At 41.8% G+C, this 27,042-nt stretch overlaps 1 protein-coding gene across 3 annotated transcripts in view; it reads left to right on the forward strand.

Moving 5' to 3' along the window:
• The window catches only part of atg5 (ATG5 autophagy related 5 homolog (S. cerevisiae)), a 173,090-nt gene that overhangs the window by 24,950 nt on the left and 121,098 nt on the right, over nt 1-27,042 (forward strand). For all 3 annotated transcript variants that reach the window (XM_063040824.1, XM_063040825.1, XM_063040826.1), the window contains exon 4: nt 16,769-16,847. In XM_063040824.1, coding sequence (XP_062896894.1) covers nt 16,769-16,847 — 79 coding nt within the window. The remainder of the gene's footprint in view (nt 1-16,768; nt 16,848-27,042) is intronic.

The following is a 27,042-nucleotide window of genomic DNA, read 5'->3' on the forward strand; positions in this document are numbered from 1 at the left end:
AGAATTTTCTCTGTTTCTGCAAAAATATAACCTAAAATGGAATCAGATAGAGAACCCAATTAAATGAATAACACTAAAAACATTATGCTTGTTCATGATTCAATATTACATGTATTTGTTGGGAAAAGTATGTGAACCTCTGGGGTGATGCCTTCTACTAAAGCTATTTGGAATCGGGTGTTCCATTTAATGAAATGAGATTAGAGGTGCCCTGCCCTATTTTTTTTAAAAAAAAAGACAGTCAGGTTACTGACAGAGCCGCCTCCTCCTCAAGAAAGATCTGTTTATGTGCACCTTGACTCAATCAAAACAACTTTCAAAGGACCTTAGAAGAAGAATTATAGAGATGCATGAAGCTGGAAAAGGCTACAAAAGCATTTCTAAAGACCTGAGTGTTCATCATTCCACAGTAAGAAAAATTGTCTGCAAAGGAGGAAACCCAGTACTGGTTGCTGCTCTTCCTGGCAGTGGCCATCCTGTAAAGATCACACCAAGAGCACGGCGTGCAATGCTAAAGGATGTGAAAGAGAACCCAAGGGTTACAGCAAAAAGACCTGCAGCAATCTCTCGAACTTGCTAAAGCTCTGTTCATGTGTCCACTATAAGAAAAACTCCGAACAAGAAAGGTGTTCATGGAAGGACACACCGAGGAAGCCACTGTTCTCCAAAAAAAAAATTACTGCACGTCTCAAGTTTGCAAAAGATCACCTAGATGTTCTACAACACTTCTGGGATAATGTTATGTAGACAGATGAGACAAAAGTTGAACTTTTTAGTAGAAATGCCCATTGCAATGTTTGGAAGAAAGAGGGCACTGTGCACCAAAACCTCATTCCAACTGTGAAGCACGGTGGAAGGAGCATCATGGTTTAAGTCTGCTTTGCTGCCTCTGGGCCTGGACAGCTTGCTAAGGTTGAGGGAACAATTAATTCAAAATTATATAAAGATATTTTACAAGAGAATGTCAGGATAGCAGTCTGTCACCTCAAGCTGAATAGAAGTTAAATAATGCAACAAGATAATCATCAGAAAGACAAGTAAATCAACAATAGAATGGTTTAACAAGAAAATCTGTGTTTTGGAATGGCCAGCTCCAAGTCCTCACCTTAATCCTATGGAGATGTTGTGGAAGGATCTGAACCAGGCAGTTCATGTAAGGATGCCCACCAATATCCCACAGTTGAAGCCTAAAATTCCTCCAAGCCAATGTGCAGGACTGATCAACAGTTACTGGGAATGTTTGGTTGAAGTTAACTGTTGTATAAGGGGTCACACCAGTTAATGAAAGTGGAGGCCCACATACTTTTTCCAGCAATGAAATATTGGATCATTTACCTCAATAAATAAATGAACAAGTATAATATTTTTGTGTTATTTAATTGGGTTCTCTTCAGATCTGATCACATTTTATGTCATTTATGCAGAAATAGAGAAAATTCTATAGGGTTTACAAACTTTCTAGCATCACCGTAGCATTCAGAATGAAAGTGTCATGGAAAGTAGTGATACAAGGATATTTTCTAGGAAAGCGACCACCAAACCCCCAACAAGACGATAAGATATAGGAGCAGAAGTAGGCCATTTGGCCCATTGAGTCTGCTCTACCATTCTTCCAATTCTTCCAGTCATTCCCATTCCCCTGCCTTCTCCCCATACTCTTTGATGTCCTGGCTAATCAAGAACCTATCTATCTCTGCCTTAGATACACCCAGTGGCTTGGCCTCCACAGCCTCCCATGGCAGCAAATTCCAGAGATCTCCACCCTCTGTCTAAAGTAATTTCTCTGCATCTCTGTTTTCAATGGATGTCCTTCAATCCTGAAGTTGTGTCCTCTTGTCCTAGACTCCCCACCATGGGAAATAACTTTGCCTTATCTAATCTGCTCAGGCCTTTTAACATTTGGAACGTTTCTATGAGACCCCCGCTCATTCTCCTGAACTCCAGGAAATATAGCACAAAAGCTGCCAGACGTTCCTGATACGGCAACCCTTTCATTCCTGGAATGATTCTAGTGAATCTTCTCTGAACCCTCTCCAATGTCAGTATATCCTTTCTAAAATAAGGAGCCCAAAACTGTACACAATACTCCGTGTTCTCTCACGAGTGCCTTGTAGAGCCTCAACATCACATCCCTGCTCTTATATTCTATACCTCTAGAAATGAATGCCAACATTGCATTTGCCACTTTCACCGCCGACTCAACCTGGAGGTTAACCTTTAAGTATCCTGCACAAGGGCTCCCAAGTCGCTTTGCATCTCTGCATTTTGAATTCTCTCCCCATCTAAGTAAGTCTGCCTGTTTATTTCTTCCACCAAAGTGCATGACCATACACTTTCCAACATTGTATTTCATTTGCCACTTCTTTGCCCATTCCCCTAAACTCTCTAAGTCTCTTAGCAGGCTCTCTGTTTCCTCTACACTACCCGCTCCTCCACCTATCTTTGTATCATCGACAAATTTAACCACAAATCCATTGATCCCATAGTCCAAATCATTGACATACATTGTTAAAAGCAGCAGTCCCAACTCCGACCTCTGTAGAACTCCACTGGCAACCAGCAGCCAACCAGAATAGGATCCCTTTATTCCCATTCTCTGTTTTCTGCCGACCAGCCAAGGCTCCACCCATGCTAGTAACTCTCCCGTAATACCATGGGCTCTTGTCTTGCTAAGCAGCCTCATATGCGGCAACTTGTCAAAGGCCTTCTGAAAATCCAAGTACACTACATCTCCTTTATCTACCTTGTTTGTAATTTCCTCAAAAAAATTGCAGTAGGTTTGTCAGGCAGGATCTTCCTTTCATGTGGGGCTCTTCCCTCTACTGCTTTTCGAATTGCCTGTAACTTTTATATCTATTGATGCATTTCTATATAATTTCCTATTAAATTATTATACTGAAAAAAAATGTAAGTGGTGACAATTACAAAGCATTATGAATATGGCCCTGGGGGATATTGGATGTTTTGAACCAGTGGTTTTCTGTTGACTGCATATGTAACTACATAGAAGTGGACTGTATCCTCACAACTGGTCTTGTAATACAGTACTGATCAGTATTGTAATATTGTAAAGTCCTGCTTAAGTTACTTTAATTGAAAATATGCAATGTTCACTTGGATTCTTAAATTAGTAGAGGATTTTGTAATTCCCTTTGTTCGAATTAATTCCTTTACAACTGGGCCTTCATATTTCCTTTATCCCACTGCACAATTCATCTTTGTCTCTCGTTCTCATTTCTTACATTGACTCTGGGGAGGTTAGGTTAGAAATCCAGTTGGAGTGTGAGGATATCTGATCAAGTGGGGGAGAATTACAGCAGCATCACCCTCTCGCTAAAGAAATTCCTCCTCATCTCTGTTCAAAATAGACATCCTTTGATTCTGAGGCTTTGTGTCCTCTGGACTTGCACTCCTCCACCATAGGAAACATCCTCTCCACATTCGCTCTATTGAGGCCTTTCAACATTTGATAGGTGTCAATGAGAACCCTGCTCACCCTTCTGAACTCCAGTGAGTACAGGCCCAGAGCCGTCAAACTCTCCTCGTATGATAAGCCTTTCAATCCCAGAATCATTTTTGTAAACCTCCTGTGAACTTTCTCCAATGTCGGCACATCCATTCTTAGCTAAGGGCACAAATCTGCTCACGATACTCCAAGTGCTCTATAAAGCCTTAAACATTACAACCTTGCTTTTATGTTCTAATCCTCTCTAAATGAATGCTAACATTGCAGTTGCCTTCCTCACTACCGACTCAACTTGCAAATTAACCTTTAGAGAAACCTGCACAAGGAATCCCAAGTCCCTTTGTTGTTAACATGTTGGATGAAAGACCCTGCAGCACGATGTCAAGCAAGAGCTTGAACAGAAACACTGACATTTCCTTTCCTCCCATTGATGCTATTCAGTCTGCTGAGTTCCTCCAGCAGACTGCTTGCTGCTCCAAACCGTGATTCCCCCCCACTTGATCTGACATTCTCACACTCCAACTGGATTTCTAACCCAACCTCCCCAGAGTCAATGTGAGAAATGGAGAATGAGAGACAAAGATGAATTGTGCAGTAGGATAAAGGAAATATGAAGGCCCAGTTGTAAAGGAACTAACTTGAACAAAGGGAATTACAAAATCCTCCACTAATTTAAGAATCCAAGTGAACATTGCATATTTTCAATTAAAGTGACTTGAGCAGGACTTTACAATGTTACAATACTGATCAGTACTGTATTACAAGACCAATTGTGAGGATACAGTCCACTTCAATGTCGTTACATAAGCAGTCAATAGAAAACCACTGGTTCAGCACGTCCAATATCCCCCAGGCCCATATTCATAATGCTTTGTAAGTGTCACCACTTACTTTTTTTTCAGTTTAATAACATAATAGAAAATTATATAGAGATGCATCAATAGATACAAAAGTTACAGGCAATTCTCAAAGCAGCAGGGGGAAGAGCCCCACATGAAAGGAAAATCTTTTGAAAATGGACATGTGAGGATGTCAGAGGACATTGTGAGGATACAGTCCATGTGCCACAGGTGGTTGTGGAGGCCAAGTCATTGGGTACTTTAGGCATAGGTTGATAGATTCTTGAGAAGTTAGGGCAAGGAGGGATATGGAAGATAGGTAGTAGATTGGGGCTGAGAGGGAAAATGGATCGGCCATTGTAAATTGGTGGAGCAGACTGGATAGGCCAAATTATCTAATTCTGCTCCTCTATCTTATGGTCTTATTATTTTGTCTGTCTTCCCTAATCACACAGGCGGACACCTTCCAGCTGGTTGTAGTTCCATATTGCAGTATTTGCAGTGTCTGAGATCTCCAATGTGCTGATTGGGTTGCATTCGGGCCCAGGATCTGGAACCACTGTAGTAATCTGTTCTTGCTGAATTTGATGGTTTTTAATGCAAATGATTGACCAAACAAATGAGGACATAGTAAAATGTTTCATGATCTTTGCAACCATGGCAATTAATGCCATTGGAGGCCAATTTAAGAGAAAAATGGAATATTGCTTAGCGAATTAGTTTTTAGCCGAGCTTGTCAAAGTTGAGTTTATTCTTGTGTACATGAGCACGTGTATCATCTGAACAACATGAAACAAATTGGTTCTTCCTGATTGCAGTACTGAGGCGTCTTTTAAAAAGGCTGGTTACGTGTGAGGGCATTATGCCCATCTACGTCCATAGCTGCTTGAAAATGGCAACACAAGCAGAGTGGTCTAGAACAGGCATGGCACGTAGGGTAGCATGGTAGCATAGTGGTTAGCACAACACTTTACAGTTCAGGAGACCTGTGTTCAATTCCCGCAGCTGTCTGTAAGGAGTTTATATGTTCTCCTCATGACCGCATGGGATTCCTCCGGATGACCATAAGACAAAGGAGCAGAAGTCAGCCTTTCGGCCCGTCGAGTCTGCTCCGCCATTTTATCATGAGCTGATCCATTCTCCCATTTAGTCCCACTCCCCCACCTTCTCATCATAACCTATAAGACCATAAGACAAAGGAGCAGAAGTCAGCCATTCGAATGCTCTGGTTTCCTCCCACAGTCCAAAGACATACTGGTTGGTAGGTTAATTGGTCATTGTAAATTGTCCTGTGATTAGGCTAGGGTTAAACTGGGAAGTTGTTGGGCAGTGCAGCTTGAAGGGCTTATTCTGTACTATATCTCAATAAATGAATATTGTCAAGAGTGTATAGTGTATAAAACTTTGGTTAGGCTGCATTTGGAGTATTGTGTATGGTTCTGGTCCCCACATTACCGGAAGATGTGGAGGCTTTGGCGAGGGTGCAGAAGCGGTTCACCAGGACGTTGCCCAGTTTGGAGAGTATTAGCTACAAGGAGAGACTGGACAAACTTAAACCGTTTCCTTTGGACTTGTGGGAGTCTGAGGGAAGATCTGTTGGACGTTCATAGAGTATTGTACTAATCAGAATCAGATTTACTATCACCGGCATATGTTGTGAAATTTGTTAACTTTATGGTGGCAGTGCAATGAAATATATGATAAATATGAGGGGGAAAAACTGAGTTACATTAATTATCTGTCTATTAAATAATTAAGTTTAAAATAAGTAGTGGAAAATAACAAGTAAAAGGTAGTGAGGTGGTGTTCATGGGTTCAATGTCAATTTAGAAATCGGATGGCAGAGAGGAAGGAGCTTTCTGAATCGCTGAGTGTCTGCCTTCGGACTTCTGTACCTCCTTCCCAACGATAACCGAGTTAAGAGGGCGTGCCCTGGGTATTGAGTGTTCTTAATGATGGACACCACCTTCCCAAGGCACCGCTTCTTGAAGATCTCTTGGATAATACCGAGGCTGGTGCTTATGACTCATCATTGTTGGCAGAATTTCAGATTGTGACAAAAGGGTGTACAGGAGCAAGATATACCAGTTCGTTGAGTGGTGATGCAGCAACAACTTTGCACTCAATGTCGGCAAGACCAAAGAGCTGATTATGGACTTCAGGAACGGTATGACGCTGACTAAAGCTGACTAATTTTACAAGTTTCTGCAACTTATTTTGATCTTGTGCAGTAGCTCACTCATACCAGATAATGATGCAGCCAATCAGCACTTTGTCCACAGTAATTTGTAGAAGTTTTTGAGTGTTTTAGTTGACAAACCAAATCTCAAACTCCTAATGAAATATAACCGCCATCTTGCTTTCTTTATAGCTGCATCGACATGTGTCCAGGTTAGGTTCTCAGAGATATTGACACCCAGGAACTTGAAATTGCTCTTTCTCTCTCCACTTCTGATCCCTATATGAGGATTGGTTTGTGTTCCCTTGTCATACCCTTCCTGAAGTCCACAATCAGCTCTTTGGTCTTGCTGATGTTGAGTGCAAGGTTGTTGCTGTGATACGACTCAACTAACTGGTATGTCTTGCTCCTGTACAACCTTTTGTCACTATCTGAAATTTTGTCAGCAATGATTGTATCATCAGCAAATTTGTAGATGCTGTTTGAGCTATGCTGAGGCACACAGTCATGATTCTAGAGAGAGAAGAGCAGTGGGCTAAGCACACATCCCTGTGGAGTGCCAGTTTTGATTGTTAGGTGGAGATTTTAGTTCCAATCCACACAGATTGTTGTCTTCTGGTTAGGAAGTCGAGGATTGAGGATCCAGTTGCAGAGGGAGGTACAGAGGCCTAGGTTCTGTAGCTTTATTCAGGAAGTACTAGCAAGCCAGTCAGCATTTGCAGAAAGAAAAATGGATCACTGATTTTGTTTTAATGTACTGTACAATCCTGGTACTTCGGTTCTTTCAGGAATATCAATTCTGATTGTTTTCTTCCCTTATTGTTGACTTTTGGTTTTGTGTAAATAATTAAAATGCTGTTCTCAAATTGTGTGTGGTATTTCCTGTGGTATTTTAATTGGGCAAATTAATTTGTGATATTTCATTTTCAAATGCTGGTGAAAAAACAGAAGACTGGCATGGTATTGGGAAAAACATTAACTTAAGTACTGAATTGGATTCGGGAGCTTAGAGCAGGAACATAAGGGATGGGAATGGGGGCTTATACAGTACTGTGCAAGTCTTGAGCATACGTGTATGGTTAGGGTGCCTCAGACTTTTGCACAGTACTGTATTAGTCAAAGTGGAGTGAAGAGTAAGTTTATAAATCTAGCAGGAGTAAAGACCGTTGGAAGGAATGGTGAGGGTAGAGCACTGAGGGAGGAGTGTGGGACAGATGGCAGAGGAGGAGTGCCAGGGGCAGGGGGTAGCACAAGTGTAGACACTGTCAGCCCTGAGAGATGAGGCAAAATCATTTGATTCCAAACAATTGATTTATTGTTTCCCTTTCCCTTCCCCTTTTCCCAACAGTGATCCCCCTCTCCCTGATCCCTTCCCACTCTTAGTCCATAATAGAAACCCATATCAGAATCAGGTTTACCATCACCTTCGTATTTCATGAAATTTATTTTTGTTTATGTGGCAGCAGTAGTGTGCAATACAAAAAATTACAATACTGTACAAAAGTCTCAGCACTATGGCTATATACATGTGCCTAAAACTTTTGCACAGTACTGTAGGTGTATGCTTGAACAATTACCAAGTGATCTGTGGACTCAGTTTTATTCAAAAAACTTTTCTGATATGGGTTACAGATAGACTGATATCCAAGTTTTACTGACAAGCTAGGTATACAGTATATGCTGTGGATGTGTGTTGCAAGTTGAAAAGGAAAGCACATAATTAAAATAGTGGCAGAAAGAGGGCAACTTCATTGCACTTGGGACTGGGGAAAGATTTTTTTAAGTAAGACTGAGGATTTTGAACTGAGCAGCATCTAAAACTCCATAATTACTGAGCACATGTCCTAAAGCTCTACATTTTGAACTTTTTTCCTTTTTGATTTCTCACTTTGTCCTCATTTCATAGTTTTTAATGTTCATTTGTTTTCTATCTCTGTCTCGTCTTATCTGCAGTTCCTCATGGTCAAAAGCAATCTGATAGAGTGAGGGAATATTTGTTGTATCTCAAAGGGCCTGGAATGTAAAGGGTGCAGAGGGTGCTGGGATTATACCAAGTGACCGACTACATGGAGTTCTGAGCAGGAAACATTCATTCGTTATTTTCCTAATGTCATCCTTCTGTGATTTTTTTCATCGGTTTAACTCTGTTTAAGACAGAGTTCAAAGGCAATCTTTCGAATGAGTCAACATCAGGGTGATCAAAAATATTAGGTCCTGTATTAAACCTATGAGCTGATTGCAGCAAATGTGATGTGGGAGTGGGATGAAACAGAGTTGCCTGTAACTGTAGCTTATTTTGGGGCATGTTTTCTATTGTAATTTGCAACTTTTCCAGACATAACTGTCTCATTATAATTTACTTTTGCCTTGTATTATCGTCCTTTTGGCTCAGGTACTTTCTACATATAACAGACTACAATATTCACCTTGCTGTCTTTCCTACCCTTCCCCAGCTTTTCTCTGACTTAAATGAGCCCATCCATTTCTGGTGGGATATCATTTACCTGAAACATGTTTTTTTTTATTATTCTTCAAGATGGAACAGGCTAATCCTTCTCCTATGTCACTGAATTCTAACTTTTTTTAACCTATAATTCCCGTCTCAGGCACACTCATTTAGTGTAATCCATATCCAATGTGCCATTATTCTCTCCAACAGTTTGAAGGAGGAATTTTCTATTGTTTCTCTCAACAGCACAAATTTACATAGCTTTGTTCCATTGCTGTGTTAAATACTCCACAAATATTTCGAACTGAGCCTTATCTTTTATATCAGTACTTTCATCAATTACAATTGAGAAAACTGCCATTAAACATTTCTTCATCCTGCAATTGACTGCCCTTGTTTTCATTAACATTGTTGATTCTCTTAGCATGTGCATTTCTTTAGAGACTGGTTGTGTTGTCTTATTGGGCAGTATTTAATGGAGCTCAGATAACTTTGCGGGCACAGCTATGTCATCACTACTCCCCTTCCTGTGTGCTAGGGTTTCCTATCTTGGTTTGCTTCTCGGTGTTTTTGAACTTTGTAGTCTTTAACCACAGTTGACTATTGCTTGGAGACTTTCCATTCGTGATTACAAAGAAATTTAAAAAACAGTAATTGCTATCTTTCAGGCATAGTTCAGAAAGTTCAAAGTATGTATATGTTACCATATACTATCTTGAGATTCATTTACTTGCAGGCATTTACAGGAAAAAATAATTACAGTGGAATTTTATATTTAAAAAAATACACACGAATGGACAAGACTGACAAGTAACTGATGTGCAAAGGAAGACAAACACTGCAAATAAAAATAATTCTGAGGACATGGGTTGTAAAGAGTCCTTGAAAGTGAGCCTGTCAGTTCAAAGTAGTGGTAATTGAAGTTATCCACACATGTCATGAGCCTAGTGGTTGTAGAGTAAGAATTGTTCCTGAACCTGGTGGTGTGGGACCAAAGAGTTCTGTGCCTCCTGCCCAATGGTAGTTGTGAGAAGAGGGCAGACTTAGATGGCAAGAGTCTTTTGTGGATGCTGCTTTCTTGCGGCAGTGCTCCCTGTAAATGTACTCAATTGTGGGGAGAGCTTTGCCTGTGATGAATTGCGCTGTCTCTATTACTTCCTATAGCCTTCTCCATTCCTGTTTCTATATCAAGTTCCGATGCTCTCCACTGTGTGTCTGTTGAAATTCGTCAAAGTTTTTGGTGATATGTCGAATCTGTGCAAGTTTCTAATGAAGTAGAGGTGCTGTTGTCTGATTCTTTTTTTTTAAAAAAAGTCTTATTTCTTTGGCAAGGAATCTCCATCCTGCACTGATGACCCCTTCTCCTCTTCCTGGACACCCTGCTCTGATCTTCTGTCTGCCTTGGACCTTTTCATTGCCAACTGCCGATGGGACATTAACCGTCTAGACTTTAACACTCCTCTCTCCTATTCCAACCTAATTCCTTCCAAAAGCTTGGCTCTCCATTCCCTCAGCACCAATCCTAATCTCACCATCAAACCCGCTGTAGGTGCTGTACCTTGCCGAGGCCCAGCGCCAACTCTAACTCTCAGACACCTCCTCTTATTTGCTCCTCGAACAAGACTTCACTATGGAACACCAGGCCATCGTCTCCCACATCATCACCAACCTTATTGACTCCGGGGATCTCCCATCCAATGCCACCAACCTCATAGTTCCTGCACCTCCTGTTTCTGCCTCCTACCCAAGATCAATGAGCCAGCTTGCCCAGGTAGACCCATCGTTTCAGCTTGTTTCTGCCCCATTCAGCGCATATTTGCTTACCTCGACTCTTTTTTATTCCGCCCCAGTTCATTCCCTTCCTACCCACATCTATGATGCCTCACACGCTCTTGATCTTTTCAAGGATTTTAAGTTCCCTGGCTTCCATCATCTCATTTTTACTATGGATGTCCAGTCCCTGTTCATCTCCATCCCCCAGCAGGAAAACCTCAAAGCTCTCTGTTTTTTTTCTGGACACCAGTCCTAACCAGTTCCCCTCCACCACCACTCTCCTCTGCCTAGCGGAACTTGTCCACGCTCCCAGTAATTTCTCCTTTGGCTCCTTTCACTTCCTTCAAACAAAAGGGCCACTTGCATGGGTCCCAGCTATGCCTGCCTGTTTGTCAGCCACGTGGAACAGTCTGTGTTCCAAGCCTACACTAGTGACCGTCCCACACTTTTGCAACACTACATTGACAACTACATTGGTGCTGCTTCCTGTACCCATGCTGAACTCGTTGACCTCATCCACTTCGCCTCCAACTTCCACCCTGCCCTCAAATTTACCTCGTCCATTTCTGACACCTCCCTTCCCCTTTTCGATCTCACTGTCTCTATGTCCGGAAGCACCTTATCCACCGATGTCTATTACAAACCCACGGAACCACTGCCACCTAGACTACACCTTGTCCTACCATACTACTTATAAAAATACCATTCCCTTTTCTCAATTCTTTTGTCCCTGCTGCATCTGCTCTCAGGATGAGGCTTTTCATTCTAGAATAAAGGAGATGTCCTTTTTTTTTCAAAGAAAGGTGCTTCCCTTCCTCCACCATCAACACTGCCCTCAACCACATCTCTCCATCCTCCTGCCAGCCTACCATGGATAGGGTTCCTCTTGTCCTCACCTACCACCCCACCACCCTCCGCATCCAGCACATAATTCTCTGAAATTACTGCCACCAAGCCCATCTTTCCCTCCTCCCCACCCCCACTTTCTGCTTTCCACAACGGTCCATTTGTCTCTCCCCGCTAATCTCCCTCCTGGCACTTGCCCATGCAAGCGGAACAAGTGCGACACCTGCTCCTACACTTCCTTCCTCACTACCATCCAGGGCCCTAAACAGTCCTTCCTAGTGAGGTGACACTTCATCTGTGAGTCTGTTGGAGTCATTTACTGTGTTTGGCGCTCCCGGTGTGGCCTACTGCACATTGGGAGACCACTTCACTGAGCATCTATGCTCCATCTGCCAGATCAAGCAGGATCTCCTAATGACCACCCATTTTAGTTCCACTTCCCATTCCCATACCAATATGCCCATCCATGGCCGCCTCTATTGTTGTGATGAGGCCACAACTTAGGTTGGAGGAACAACACCTTGTATTCCATTTGGGTAGTCTCCAACCTGATGGCATGAACATCAATTTATCAAACTTCCAGTAATGCCCCCCAGCCACCCACCCCATTACTCATCCCCTTTTCCCTCTCTCACCTCATCTCACAAATCAACTTCCCAGCTCTTTACTTCATCGCCCCCCCCTCCAGGTTTCACCCATCACCTGGTGTGCTCTCTCCCCTCCCCCCACCCCCCACCTTTTAAACCTACTCCTCAGCCTTTTTTTCCCCCAGTCCTGCCGAAGGGTTTGGACTCGAAATGTGGCCTGCTGAGTTCCTCCAGCATTTTGCGTGTGCTGACGTTGAGTGAGAAGTTGCTTTGACACCTCTCAACCAGACTTTCAATCTCCGACCTGTATGCCAATCTGTCATCACCTTGGATTTGGCTAACAAGAGTGGTGATGTCAGCAAACTTAAGTGCGTCTTTGGAGCAGTACTTAACCACACAATCATCATTATAAAGTGAGTCGAGCAGGAGGCTAAGCACACAGCCCTGTGGTGCACCATTCTGATGGTGAGTGGAGGAGATGTTGCCAACCTGGAGTATCTGGGGTCTGCCAGTGAGGAAATCAAAGACCCAATTGCACAAGGAGGTACTGAGGCCCAGATCTTGGAGCTTACTGATGAGTTTCAAGGGGACAATAGTTTTGAATGATGAGTTATCATTGAAGAGCATCTTAAGGTATGCATCTTCACTGTCCTGTTGTTCTAGAGCTGAGTGAAGAGCCAATTAAATGGCATCTGCTGTTGACCTGTTTTGAAGGTCAGCAAATTGGAAGGATCCAGGTAATTCCTCAGGTATTGTCCTCTTGTGACAAAAAATTCAAAGGCTTCTGCTGTGAGACATTTAATGTTTAAAGAGAGGAATTTTCTTATTGCTCTGAGTTAATTCAGGTCTGTAATTAGGTATGGTTTATAAATGCTTGTGTTGCTGATGCCAGTCATAAGATTATTAGTAAAGCTCCAGTAGTACTTTAAAAATACAGTTTAATGAATCACTGAAGTTTAATTTTACTTTTTAGTTCTGAGTCAAGAGTGAAAACACTTGTCTGAAGTAAGACGACAAGATGTAGGAGCTGAATAAGAACATTTGGTGCATTGATTCTGCTCTACCTTTCAATCATAGCTGTTTTTTTAAATTAACCTAATTCTTTTGCCTTTTTTTTGTGATCCTTAATCCCCTTACTAGTCAATAACCTCTGACTATGTGATGTGGTTGAAAGGGAACTGAGTTACTGAATCCAACTTGCCCTCAGCCAAATGATTATAGCTCCTAGTTCACAGTCTAGAACTTCAGCAATAGAGCAGATACAGTTGTTCCACTACACTAAGATGATGTGGGAATTAGAAAAAAATGTAAAAGCCTATGATTTTAAAAGATCAGTTAACAGATGCAGTAAAAATTATACTATTGAATTAAACAAATGAGAGTTGTGGCATGTAAATCAGATCACTAGTTAAGGTGCATTTCAAGTAGCATCTCATAGAGAAGTATAACTCAGAAACAGGCCCTTTGGCCCCTCTAGTCCATGGCAAAATCATATAAGCTGCCTCTTCCCATCGACCTGCACCGGGACCACAGCCCTCCATATCCCTACCATCCATGTACCTATCAAACTATCTTAGATGTTGAAATTGAGCTCACATAGACCACTTGTGCTGGCTACTCATTCCACTTTCTCATGAACCTGTAAGTGGAGAAATTTTCCCTCATGTTCCACTTAATCTTCTCACCTTTCATCTTTAAACGATGACCTATACTTGTGGTCCCACCCAATCTCAGTGAAGAAGGCCAGCTTGCATTTATCCTATCTATACCCCTCATAATTTTGTATACCTCTATCAAATTTCCTCTCAATCTTCTACATTCTAAAAAAAAAATATAGTCCTAACCTATTCAATCTTTCCTTATGTTACGTACCCCGTAACTGGGTTGCCAAACCAGCAGAAATGGATCACTCAGTTGGAGTCTGGATTACTAGAACTAAGAAAGTTTTATTAAAGAAACAAGCAACACAGTACTCTAATCAAAAGGATAATGAATGCAACAGTTCAGCAATGATAAACATACATGTACACAGAATTCAGATAACAGGATCAATCAAGCTCTATCGTTGTCTAGGGGTAAATGACCAGTTTCAAAGTGACACAAAGTTCAGTTCAATTTAGTTCAGTTCGCAGTAATCGTTGCCGTGGCGATGGACAGTGGGGGGGGGGAAGAGAGAGCAAAACGAATGAATATTCAACACAGATTCCACACAGACCTTCGCAGTCAGCTTTCGGGCAAGTCCTTTGTGATGTCATCTGAGGTCACCGACCGTGACCCCTCCGTTTCCAGATACGATCGTTTCCCTGCGTTGAACCTGGCACCCAGGCAAGGGTGGACACACACCAGGTTCCCGCCGATCATGCCTTTCCACCCTGAGCGTCTAAGGCTTGATCCCGCGATCAGCCGTCCAAAAGCTTCCCACCGACTTGTGAGAGGCGCACCACTTCTAGGGTCTCGTTACCTCGGGTGTCGTGTGTGTGCTGCCTTAGCAAACCTGTCCCTTTTTTTCCCCCCTGCTGGGGTATCGTCTGTCCATCACTTCAAACAGTTCAGGGTTCAAAGGGGGAGCTGCTCTTGACAGTTCTCCTTCCCCTTCATTACACATCTCCAAATGCTGCTCCATTGTTTTCCTTATCTCTCTCTCTCCTGAAGACAGATGGCAGACCAACTGCTGATCACACAGGACAGCTAACATCTTAATCTATGTGTATTCTTGTCACACTTATAACTCGTGTCCTCCAGTCCTGGCAACATCCTTGTAAATTTTCTGTGCACCAGCTCAACTTTGTTTACATCTTTCCTGTAGGTAGGTGACCAAAACTGCACATAACACTCTAAATCAGACCTCACTAGCATCTTGTACAACTTCAACATAAGATCCCATCTTCTGTACACAATACATTGATTTATGAAGACCAGTGTGCTTTCTTTATAACCTTATCTACCTGTGACGCTACTTTCAACAAATTATGGACCTGTATTCCCAGGTTCCTTGTTTCTACCACACTCCTCAGTGCCCTACCGTTCACTGTGTAAGATCTACCCTGGTTGGTCCTACAGAAGTGCAAAACCTCACACTTGTCTGCAGTAAATTCCATCTGCCATTTTTTGGCCCATTTTTTTTCACCTGGTGCAGATCCCTCTGCAAGCCATGATAGCTTTCCTCTCTGTCTACTACACCTCCAAACTTGGGGTTATCTGCAAATTTGCTGATCCAGTTAACTGCATTTTCATCCAGATCATTGATATAGATGACAAACAGCAAAGGACCCAGTACTGATCCCTGTGGCACACCACTGGTCACAGGCCACCAGTCAGAGAGGCAACACTCTCCTACCACTCTCTGGCTTCTCCCACAAAGCCGATGTCCAATCTAATTTACTACCTCATCCTGAATGCTGAGTGACTGAACCTTCTTGACCAGCCCCTTGTGTGGGACCTTGTCAAATGCTTTACTAATTCAGATCGTTAGTCAAGGTGCATTTAACATGCACTACATAGGATCTTAAGCTGAATTCAATATTATATTTGACGGAAATGTTCATACATGTGCAGATCTCAACCAACAGCCAAGTGACTAATTGGTACGCTGGTAGCCACAGGATTTCAGCAGTGTCAAGTCCCTGTTGGCTTCTTGTCTGTCCAGTGAAACTGGGTAGGGAAATTACCTGATAAATCTTGTGCAAATACTGCAAGCATGTTCAAATTACTGGAAGAAATTGTTTATCAGGAGTAAGATGGGTAAAGAATTTTTTTAATTGTTTAATTGGGTCTGTCAAAATGCTTTGTATTCAGTTTAAGTCTCTCACACACACCCTCACCCACAGGACGAACTCAGCAGGTCAGGCAGCACTAATGGAGGGGAATAAAGATTGGATGATGTGCTGGACTGAGACCTTTCACCAGTCCCAAAATGTCGACTGTTTATTGGCTTCCATAGATGTTGCTTGACCTGTTGAGTTTTTCCAGCATTTGGGGTTTGTTACTCAGGATTTCCAGCATCTGCAGAATTTCTTGTGTTTAGTTGGCTTAAGTTTTTAAATTCCAGGAGCTTGTGACCTCCACAATTATTGAACTTAAATAGCAGATATGGGTGATGATGAAATGAAGCTGGGCAGGCCCAAGTCCTGTCAATCCTGTACTTGTCCAGACAACTACATAAGCCGTGCGAGGCCCTTTCTGCCCTGCCATTTGTTGATGTGCTGGGAAGTGATCTCCCTGTTGAAGTCCGTGCCTGGATTCGTGCTGAGACAAATGATGGGCCAGGCCACAGTTATGGGTAACAAAAGATCTACCCCAATTTATTCCCGTAATTAGACTGATCCATTAGGGTGCCCAGTTTCATGGTTCATAACCAACTTTCACACTTTTTTTTAAACAAAACAGGTAACTTCATAGTCTTCCAGTGTCATTCATTGCTCTGTGACCAAAGTACAAATGTGAAGCTAAGTGTTTCAATTGCTGCATTTAATATGAGCAGCTTTTCTGTGCTTAGACTAAAAAACTGTGTGGGCAATGAATTCATTTTTAATCACAATATTTAAATATTCTGAAAATGTTTCCGACGGTGACTGCATGAAATATAATTTTTCATTTTCAGTTACTAGTGTTGTCTTTGTTTTTCATCAGGCATTATCCTATTGGTTTACTTTTTGATCTGCATGCATCGAACACTGTACTGCCATGGAACGTTATAGTTCACTTTAAGGTAATTTTACACTTTTCACCCCTGTATAGTTTTAAACTGCAGAATTGCAAGCATGTGATTGCGAGTTACTTATAGGCATATTGTACGTGTGTATAATCTGCTTGAGGAGTTGGAACATTTAAATTGAATGGATACTCACTGCCTATGACCTAATTTCTGAATTTTGCACTTGTGTTGGCCCTACTTACTTCAAGTCAGCATGGTTTCTTTTCAGAGAAATCTTGCCTGACAAATCTTTGGAATTCTTTGAGGAAGTAACAGGCATGATTATCAAAGGAGAGCCAGTGGATGTTGTTCATTTGGATTTTTGGAAGACCTTTGACAAGGTGCCGTACATGAGGCTGCTTAACAAGATAAGAGCCCATGTTATTATAGGAAAGATACCAACACGGATGGAAGATTGACTGACTGGCAGGAGGCAAAGAGTGGGGAATAAAGGGGGCCCTTTATTTGTTGGCTGCCAGTGACTAGTGGTGTTCTGCAGGTGTCTGTATTGGGACCGCATCTTTTAACGTCGTATGTCAATGATTTGTATGAAGGAATTGATGGCTTTGTGGCCAAGTTTGTAAATGATAAGAAGATAGATGGAGGGGCAGGTCATGTTGAAGTAATAGGTCAGCAGGCGGATTTAGACAGATTGGGAGAATGGGCAGATAAGTGGCAGGTGGAATATAATGTCAGGAAGTGTATGGTGTTGCACTTTGGTAGAATGAATAAAGGTGCAGACTATTTTCTAAAAGGGGAGCATTCAAAAATCAGAGAAGTAAAAGGGACTCATTAGCATTCAGTTCAAGAGGACTAGAATATAAGAGGAAGGATATGATACTGAGGCCTATAAGGCATTGGTTAGACTGCAGTTGGAGTATTGTGAACCGTTGAGTCCCTTATCTAAGAAAAGATGTGTTAGTGTTGGAACAGACCCAGTGGAGGTTCACAAGAATGATTGTGGGAATGAAGGAGTTAATGTATGAGCATTTGCCTCTAGGCACCTCAGTCAAAACTTATCGAATATTGAAAGGCCTAGATAGTGAATGTGGAGGGGACGTTTACTTTGGTGGGTAAGTCTAGGAACAGAAGGCATGGCGTTAGAATAGAGGGGTGTCCATTGAGATCAGATAAGGGGTAATTTCTTTAGCCGGAGGGTGCTGATTATGTATAATTCATTTCCACAGACAGTTGTGGAGACCAAGTCATTTAAAATGTATATTTAAAATGGAAGTTGATAGGTTCCTGATTAGTCAGGGCATCAAAGGTTGCAGGGAGAAGGCAGGAGAATAGGGTTGAGAGGGATAATGAATCAACCATGAAGGAATGGCAGAACAGACTCGATGGGCTGAATGGCCTAATTCTGCTCCTATGTCTTATGGTCTACTGGTCCAAATTGTAATATTTTGATTGTCCCAATGTAAATAGCAGCAAATATGGGGATAGAACCACCAAATGTTTGAAATTCATTGTATATCTGAAAACAGCCTTTTTATGTGTGATCATGCATTCTGTATTAAAACTCTGCTACTAAAGATTCTGGTTATACCACTGCCTAAGAGCAGGCTGATCTGCATTTTCTCCCATGTCCCTCTGCAAAATAATTACATTTCGGCAGCCTGCTCACACTTAATTTTGTTTACACACACAAAAAAATGCTGGTGAACGCAGCAGGCTGGGCAGCATCTAGGAAGAGGTGCAGTCGATGTTTTGGGCTGAGACCCTTCATCAGGACGAAGTTAATTTTGTTATCAGTTTTCTAGTTAAGGAATAGTCAACAGATTGATTTTGTAATAGGAGAGGGAAGGTGTTCATAAATTTATACATAATTGACTTGGATTACAAAGTAGTTCTAGCTAGCTAGCTATTCTCTGAAGTTGTCTTTATCTTTGGTGTAGATGAACTGTAAATGTGATTCAGAACACATAACATTATATGAATTGATGTAGTCCATAATCTCACTCTGCTATGATGGAAAAAATAATCTATGCATTCAAGGGATGTGTATGTCACTTACATTGCTGTCATTCATTGTCTCTCTGAATATCCCTGAACAGGGGAGGCAATTGAGAGTCAACCATGTTACTGGGTTTGAGCCATGTATAGGCCAAATTGGGTATAGCTAACAGATCCATCACTGACAAATGTTAATGAACCAGATGGGTTTTATGATGATGTGGTAATCTGAGTTATTGCTTTTTGAGTCCTTTTTAAAATTTTAACTGTTTGAATTTATGTTCTGCAACTGTCATGGTGGAATTAAAACTTGTGACCTTTGATCAATGTTTATTTAAAAATTTAACCTGTATGAAAGGCTTAACTATGGCAAGACATGTACAGGTAGTCCTTTTGGCACCTTGGTCATTACCCTTACTAATTGTATTCCTGGATAATACATTACCCTTTCCCTCATTTTTGAACCTGCCACTCTTCAGACTTGCTAACTTTGAATCCTCCTTGTTGCCCTTCAGTTTTTGTATTTGATTCCATCAGCCACCCAGGTCCTATACTGGATTTTCTTTCAGGCTCCCAAACTTGGCTGTAAGGCACACTAAAAATCTTTTCATCAATTGTATTGTGTGGACCTGGTCATCTGGTTCAAGAACTGATTCAGAGTTGCTGTTGCCTTTTATTTCTGTGTTGGAGGTTTTGTTTGGGAAATTTTGAAACCATTGCAAGTTATAGTTGAAAGAGATTGTAGTCACTGTAAACTGATGATAGAAGAACTTAAATGATTGTCACTCAAGCATGATACCTTTCTCTTCATTGTGCCAAACTTCTTTGGTATTGTTGGAGTTACAATAATCCAGAAAAGTGGAGAATATTTTTTTTGCAATTTTGACATGCTTTGTAGGCAATAGAAAGGCTTTGTGATACTTCAAAAAAAAACAAGCTGCAAAGTACCTTGCCTTTGGCATGGTATCATAGAGCTGATATGTTTGTGGAGACATTGATGTTGGATGATTCAGTCATGTACTGAAGTAGATTTGTTTTGTTGGAAGTGGTCATTGCCTTCCTTTAGCCCAACTGTTTTTGCTATTTATCAACCAATTATATATACATAAATACATAAATGCTATTTAATTTTCTTGTGGTAGTTAATTATTGGTGGCTGTTAATAGATTATGCTTTCCTTACTGGTGTGATCATTGAAAATTATTGGCTAGAAACTAATTAATCATTAGTATAAAAAGACTTACTGAGCCTGGATTTTTTTGAAATCCAGGCTCAAATTTCATTTTGATTTAGTCTGATTTTGCTACTTTGAAAATAAAGGTATTTAAATAGGATTCTGTATTTGTTTCAGATTTGTATTCTCCCTTTCCATGCACTAATACAGACACAGAACTGTACGCAGCAACAGACCATTGTCATCTATTTTCTCAATCCTAATTTGGTATTGTTTATTACACTTCATAAATACATAAAATAATATTGTTGGTGTTAAAATGTCACTGTTGGTAATATGCCTAAATCTCAACAGTTTTCCCACATATCCTGTGTTGTAAGGTGATATGTGGCTGTTTACATAGGCTTTCAAGTTTACCATAGTTCAGGCCAACATATCTCTGCTGATTTTATTAGGGCAATTTAAAATGGTTGCGGCATTGTTTTGCATTTTTCTTTTTCTCAAAGTTTAATAGATGTGGTGCATCTAACCGCAGGAGTTTGTACTTCAACAGATCTGTGTAAATTTTCCCTATTCTCTTATAGCCTCAATTTCATGACATGTGAAAATTCCCTTTTAGTCATTTTTTAGCTAATTAACAAGCCTTTGATAATTTTCTGAAGGCCTCCTGCTTTTGTGAGAAATTTGTTAAAACATGCAAGTTAGGGGCCTCCATTGGAGCCCTTTTGACTTTAGTGTGAAAAATGAATTTGTGGTGCCGTATTTCTTGTGTTCCTTTCCCCCCTTCCTCACTCTCACCTGGAATTCTGAATTATGATGTTTTCATTTTTGGTGGAGGAAGAGATTTCAGTTCTTTATGTGAGGCATTTTACTTTGTAGTTCACTGCCATCCCAAGTTCTTTTGCTTTTGAAGATGAAATATGCTGATTTGTGATCGACTTCATTGGCTGAATGCCTGGGTTATCCATGCCAAGATATTAGGAGGGGACCTTGTCTAACATGTACACAATTTGCATGGTGTTCCCAATCTGAGGCCTAGATAGATGGATTGAATTGAATTGACTTTATTTCTTACATCCTTCACATACATGAGTACAAATCTTTACGTTACGTCTCTGTCTAAGTGTGCAATGTGCAATTTATAGTAGTTTATAATAGTATGTACAACAGGACAGTCAATATAACGTAGAAATACAGTTGCGTCAGCATGAATTAAGCAGTCTGATGGCCTGGTGGAAGAAGCTGTCCTGGAGCCGTCCTTATGCTGCGGCACTGTTTCCCAGATGGTAGCAGCTGGAACAGTTTGTGGTTGGGGTGACTTGGTCCCCAGTGATCCTTTGGGTTCTTTTTACATACTTGTCTTTGTAAATGTCCTGAATCGTGGGAAGTTCACATCTACAAATGTGCTGGGCTGTCTGCACTGCCCTCTGCAGAGTCCTGTGATTGAGGGATGTATAGTTCCCATACCAGGCAGTGATGTAGCCAGTCAGGATGCTCTCAATCGTGCCCCTATAGAAAGTTCATAGGATTTGGGGGCCCATACCAAACTACCTCAACCGTTTGAGGTGAAAGAGGTGTTGTTGTGCCTTTTTCACCACACAGCCGGTATGTACAGAGCATTTAATATCCTCAGTGATGTTTATGCTGCGGAACTTAAAGCTGTTCACCCTCTCAACCCCAGATCCATTGATGTCAATAGGGGCTAGCCTATCTCCATTCCTCCTGTAATCCACAACTGGGCTGTTGCCATTTCTGTCCGGAGATGTTTCTGACTTCATGATTTCTACAGAGTGTTATTAAATGAGCAAATGAAGAATAGAATGCAGTGCAAGGGTAAGGTTACGGTCCACCTCCTCATCCCACACATCCATCCGTGTTTGGGATCAATACCACTATGATTTCATACCTCACTCCTAATTTTGGTCAGTTTTCACAATGGTGTCCGAATCTCAACTCTTCCCTCACAAGTATGGAATCTCATCTGTGGCATAATTTTGTATCTGCATTGAATGCTTCCTCATGGGTTTCTTTCAACAGTGCAATTTTCAAAACTTAATTTACTCTGTGTCAGAGAATGATTATTTTGTGTTTGAACATCTAGCTTTAGTCAAATTCACTTTACTTTTTGAATGTACCACTCTCTCTTTGTTTCTTGTCTTAATAGCCAGGCATGTAATTTGTTCCCTTGCCATATTGTTAATTCTACTATTTGACCAAATTCTACCCAGTTTAGATGAAATTCACCAATTGAAAAAGTATTTGCAGCTTTGAACATAAAGTAGGAACGTAAAATATATCAGAACCGTTCAATCATAGTTCAGAGCCAGAATTTTTCAGTGTTTATATGGGTTGCCATAGCAATTGTAAGACTGGAGGTAACATTAGGAAGAGTATTATTGCAAGATTGTTCTGGCATTGTACTTGACAAATTCTACATTATATTGTTTACCTTGCAATGTAACATAAGAGTTCAGAACTTTGAAAAAGTACTACTGATTAAATCGGCTGCACCTGTGGAGTGAACAAAATAATTCCCATTCAGAATTTGACTTGATATACACAATCCACACTGAGAATAATTAAATCATGTCTGTAAATCTAAATTAATCATGCTTTTGGAATTTTCCTGTTTCAGCTTTCTAGTCTCCACAGTTTTTGTTTATTTTGTAATTTAGCTAGAAATTTGTTAACTTTACAGTGTTTGTTATCTTCAAGTTACTCAGAGATGCTCTTCTGCACTCCATTGGTGTAATATATGGTGATATTTGAGCCACTGTCACCTTCCTGTCAGCTTGAACCTTGTCAGAAGGCTGCCAGCCAGAAGCATAGAGTGATACACTTCCAGCTGGTCTGGCCTTATCCAGTCCAACAGAGCTGGGTAAATTGCTGCCAGTAATCTTGGAAGTTCCATTTGTGCCAAGGGAGTGACGGGAGCCATTCAGCTCCCCCAGGGAAAGCGGCTGTTGCAGGCCCTTCTGCTTGCTGTCATCTAGTACCTCCTTGATAGAGGACAGGAAGCTCTGGAAGACCATGCTGTCTCATAACGACTGACATAAAAGAATCTGCCTGTGAGGATCTATCTGAGCCATCCTCTCCCTTAAGGCAGTGAATCTCTGTGAAGCATAAGCATGTCTCATCCTGCTCCACAAAGCGGACCCTGGGCTTCACAGTTTTCAGAGGCAAAGTGTGTGGCTTGCTGGCTCTTCACCTTAGATCCTCTCCTTTCAACTGTAGCCATTTTTGTTGTACGTCAGTCTGTGACTTGGGAAGGGTGCAACTCCCTTCGACTCTGTCTTGCTTTTTGAGGATGAAGAACCTCTTGATGTTCTTTTAGGTTGCTTCCACCAGGGGAAAATGTGTACGCAACATTGCCCTCATATCGATGACTACCTTTGAGTGTGGCTGTATCAATGGATCAACGTATTGAGGTTCTACCTATCCCTGATGTTGTGGAAGATAGGCCTGACTCCTGTACCACGGAATGTCCCAATCAGTTGGACGTTGCGGTGTATTACCTGCCCTGTGTCAGAAAGTAATTCCAAGTGAAAACCTTTGACCACAAGTCCATCGGACATTGGTCAGCATGGAATGTCCTGTGACAGGAACACTGTTCCTGAGGCAGGAGCACTCTGGATTTTATGGGTTTGTTCCCAGAGCAAGAACTCCAAGCCATATGGCCACAAAATTCAAAAAGTTCAAAATTTACCATCAAAGTATGTTCATGTTTCCATATACTTCCTTGAGATTAATTTTCTTGTAGGCATTTACAGAAAAAAGATAACCAATATAATATGAAAAACCATACATAGACAAAGGCTAACACAGAACCAATGTGCAAGAGAAGGCAAACTGCAAATAATTCTGAGAACATGAGTTGTGAAGAGTGAATTTATAGGTCGTAGAATCAGTTCAGTGGATTAAGTTACCCATTCCTGCTCAGGAGCCTGATAGTTGTAGGTTAATAACTGTTCCTGAACCTGATCAGTGGGACCTGAGGCTGCGTACCTCCTGCCCGATGGTAGTAGTGAGAAGAGGACATACGCCTCATTGCTGGATCAGACCAGCAAGCACCAAGACCTTGCTTGGCTGGTGGTGAAAGGTGCCACCCTAGAGAGAGCTTTTGTCTACAAATGTATGCTGCCAACAGGATGGCTGCAGTGAGGAAGAAACAGTTACCCACCTCTCTGCAGACTGGATTTGCTAAGAGGGTGTAGAAATGGATGCATGGCTCTTTGTCACAGTTCATCCCCAGTAGCTGCGTAACAGGAAGCTCTGATCTTTCGGCTTTTCCCAGGAACGGACATCAAGATGTCAAGTGCTGCTGGAAGGTCATCTACTCAATGTAGGACACCGTTTGATATGCCCAAAACTTGTTGGTGTTCCAGCACAGCAAGATGTCCGTAAGTCAGGGTTTCCCAGCCTGGTGTCCACAGACCCCTCAGTAAGGGTCCATGGCATAAAAACAGTTGGGAACCCCAGCTGTAAGTGAATGATGCTGACCAGCATAGTCCAGGCTGCAGGGATATGTATTGAGGAATGCACTGAAACTGTTGCAGCAGACGTTAAGTCTCTGTCGAGAAGGGTCACGTTGTAGAGTCCTTCGAATAATGAAAGGGTATCGCCTGAGAGCCAAGTGAGGGGCAATGGTGCTATGTTTATTTAATGTCTACTTTCTCTCTAAAGTTTATACTACTGAATGTACTGACCACGATTGTGAAGGTTTTATTTTGAACTGTTTCTTTGTATTTTTTTTATCAAGAATAAAGTCTATTTTTGAAAGTAAAAGAGAAAGCTTTTGTGTAGCTGTAGTGTCAGCTGCTCAGCTTTTAATTGAAACTACCTGAAAGAAAATGAATTTGAGGATTTGGTGTTTCATCTACCACCAAAATATGTCTATGGCAGATGCTATCTGCCTAATCCTACACTCACCTCTGGAGCTTTTGGACCGTAAAAGACAATATATTACATTATTGCTCATTGACTATAGCTCGGTGCACTTTTAAATCAATTGATTGGACAGTATGTAAGATAGGTTTTTCACTGCACCTCTGTGCATGTGACAATAATTTACCCATACACGTAGAAAAGAAAATTTTGGGCTCTAGTAATTTATAAGTGATGCACTTGATTGATGCAAGTGTGGTAATGGCATTCCCTAATATTTGGACGTGACATAAAATTCACTCTGTTCAGTCATGACTGCACAGCCAAACACCCAAGTAACACCCAACACCCAACAGCCAAATTCTCAAGTTCGCTGATGACACAACAGGCACGACAGTGGTAGAGCTCGTCACTAACAACGATAAGGTAGCCTACAGAGAGGGGGAGGAAGAGCTCAAGGCCAGGTACCAGGCAAATAACCTCTTCCTCAATGTCAACAAGATATAGTCATAGTCATACTTTATTGATCCGGGGGAAATTGGTTTTCATTACAGTTGCACCATAAATAATAAATAGTAATAGAACCATAAATAGTTAAATAGTAAGATATAAATTATGCCAGTAAATTATGAAATAAGTCCAGGACCAGCCTATCGGCTCAGGGTGTCTGACACTCCAAGGGAGGAGTTGTAAAGTTTGATGGCCACAAGCAGCAATGACTTCCTATGACGCTCAGTGCTGCATCTCGGTGGAATGAGTCTCTGGCTGCATGTACTCCTGTGCCCACCCAATGCATTATGTAGTGAATGGGAGACGTTGTCCAAGATGGCATGCAACTTGGACAGCATCCTCTTTTCAGACACCATCGTCAGAGAGTCCAGTTCCATCCCCACAACATCACTGGACTTACGAATGAGTTTGTTGATTCTGTTGGTGTCTGTTACCCTCAGCCTGCTGCCCCAGCACACAACAGCAAACATGATCGCAGTGGCCACCACAGACTCGTAGAACATCCTCAGCATCGTCCGGCAGATGTTAAAGGACCTCAGTCTCCTCAGGAAATAGAGACAGCTCTGACCCTTCTTGTAGACAGCCTCAGCGTTCTTAGACCAGTCCAGTTTATTGTCAGTTCGCATCCCTAGGTATTTGTAATCCTCCACCATGTCCACACTGACCCCCTGGAAACAGGGGTCACCGGTACCTTAACTATCCTCAGGTCTACCACCAGCTCCTTAGTCTTTTTCACATTAAGCTGCAGATAATTCTGCTCACACCATGTGACAAAGTTTCCTACCTTAGCTGTGTACTCAGCCTCATCTCCCTTGCTGATGCATCCAACTATGACAGAGTCATCAGAAAACTTCTGAAGATGACAAGACTCTGTGCAGTAGTTGAAGTCCGAGGTGTAAATGGTGAAGAGAAAGGGAGACAAGACAGTCCCCTGTGGAGCCCCAGTGCTGCTGATCACTCTGTTGGACACACAGTGTTGCAAGCACATGTACTGCGGTCTGCCAGTCAGGTAGTCAAGGATCCATGATACCAGGGAAGCATCCACCTGCATCGCTGTCAGCTTCTCCCCCAGCAGAGCAGGGCGGATGGTGTTGAACGCACTGGAGAAGTCAAAAAACATGACCCTCACAGTGCTCGCTGGTCGATGGTCAGTGACCTCAGGAGAACTCACACCACTCTTTATATCGGCAGCACTGCAGTGGAAACTTGAGCAGTTTCAGACTCCTGGGAGTACTCATCTTGCACAACCTCTCATAGTCTCAGAACACATCCTACACAATCAAGAAAGGTCACCAATGTCTCTACTTTCTGAATAGAACTGGACTATGCATATCAATACTCGCGCCATTCTACTGATGTGCAGTAGAAGGCTTCCCAACATGCTGCATCAGTGCATTGTGGTGGATAGGAAGTCTCCAAGTAGTAGTCAAAACTGTCCAAAGCATCACCAGCACCAAGCTATCAGCCGTTAAGGACGTGCATATATACAGAAAGGTGACCGAGAAAGAACAGCATTGTCGTGAAGGATCCTGCCCACCCTGCTGATGAAATTTATTGCCTTGCAGCAGCAGTACATTGCAATGCATGATAATAACAATAAACTATAAACTACAATAAGTATAAGTTTAAAAAAAGTGCAAAAACAGAGAGAAGAAAGTGACGCAGTGTTTATGGATTCATTGTCCA

Source organism: Mobula hypostoma, chromosome 2, assembly GCF_963921235.1.
Source record: "Mobula hypostoma chromosome 2, sMobHyp1.1, whole genome shotgun sequence".
NCBI lineage: Eukaryota > Metazoa > Chordata > Chondrichthyes > Myliobatiformes > Myliobatidae > Mobula > Mobula hypostoma.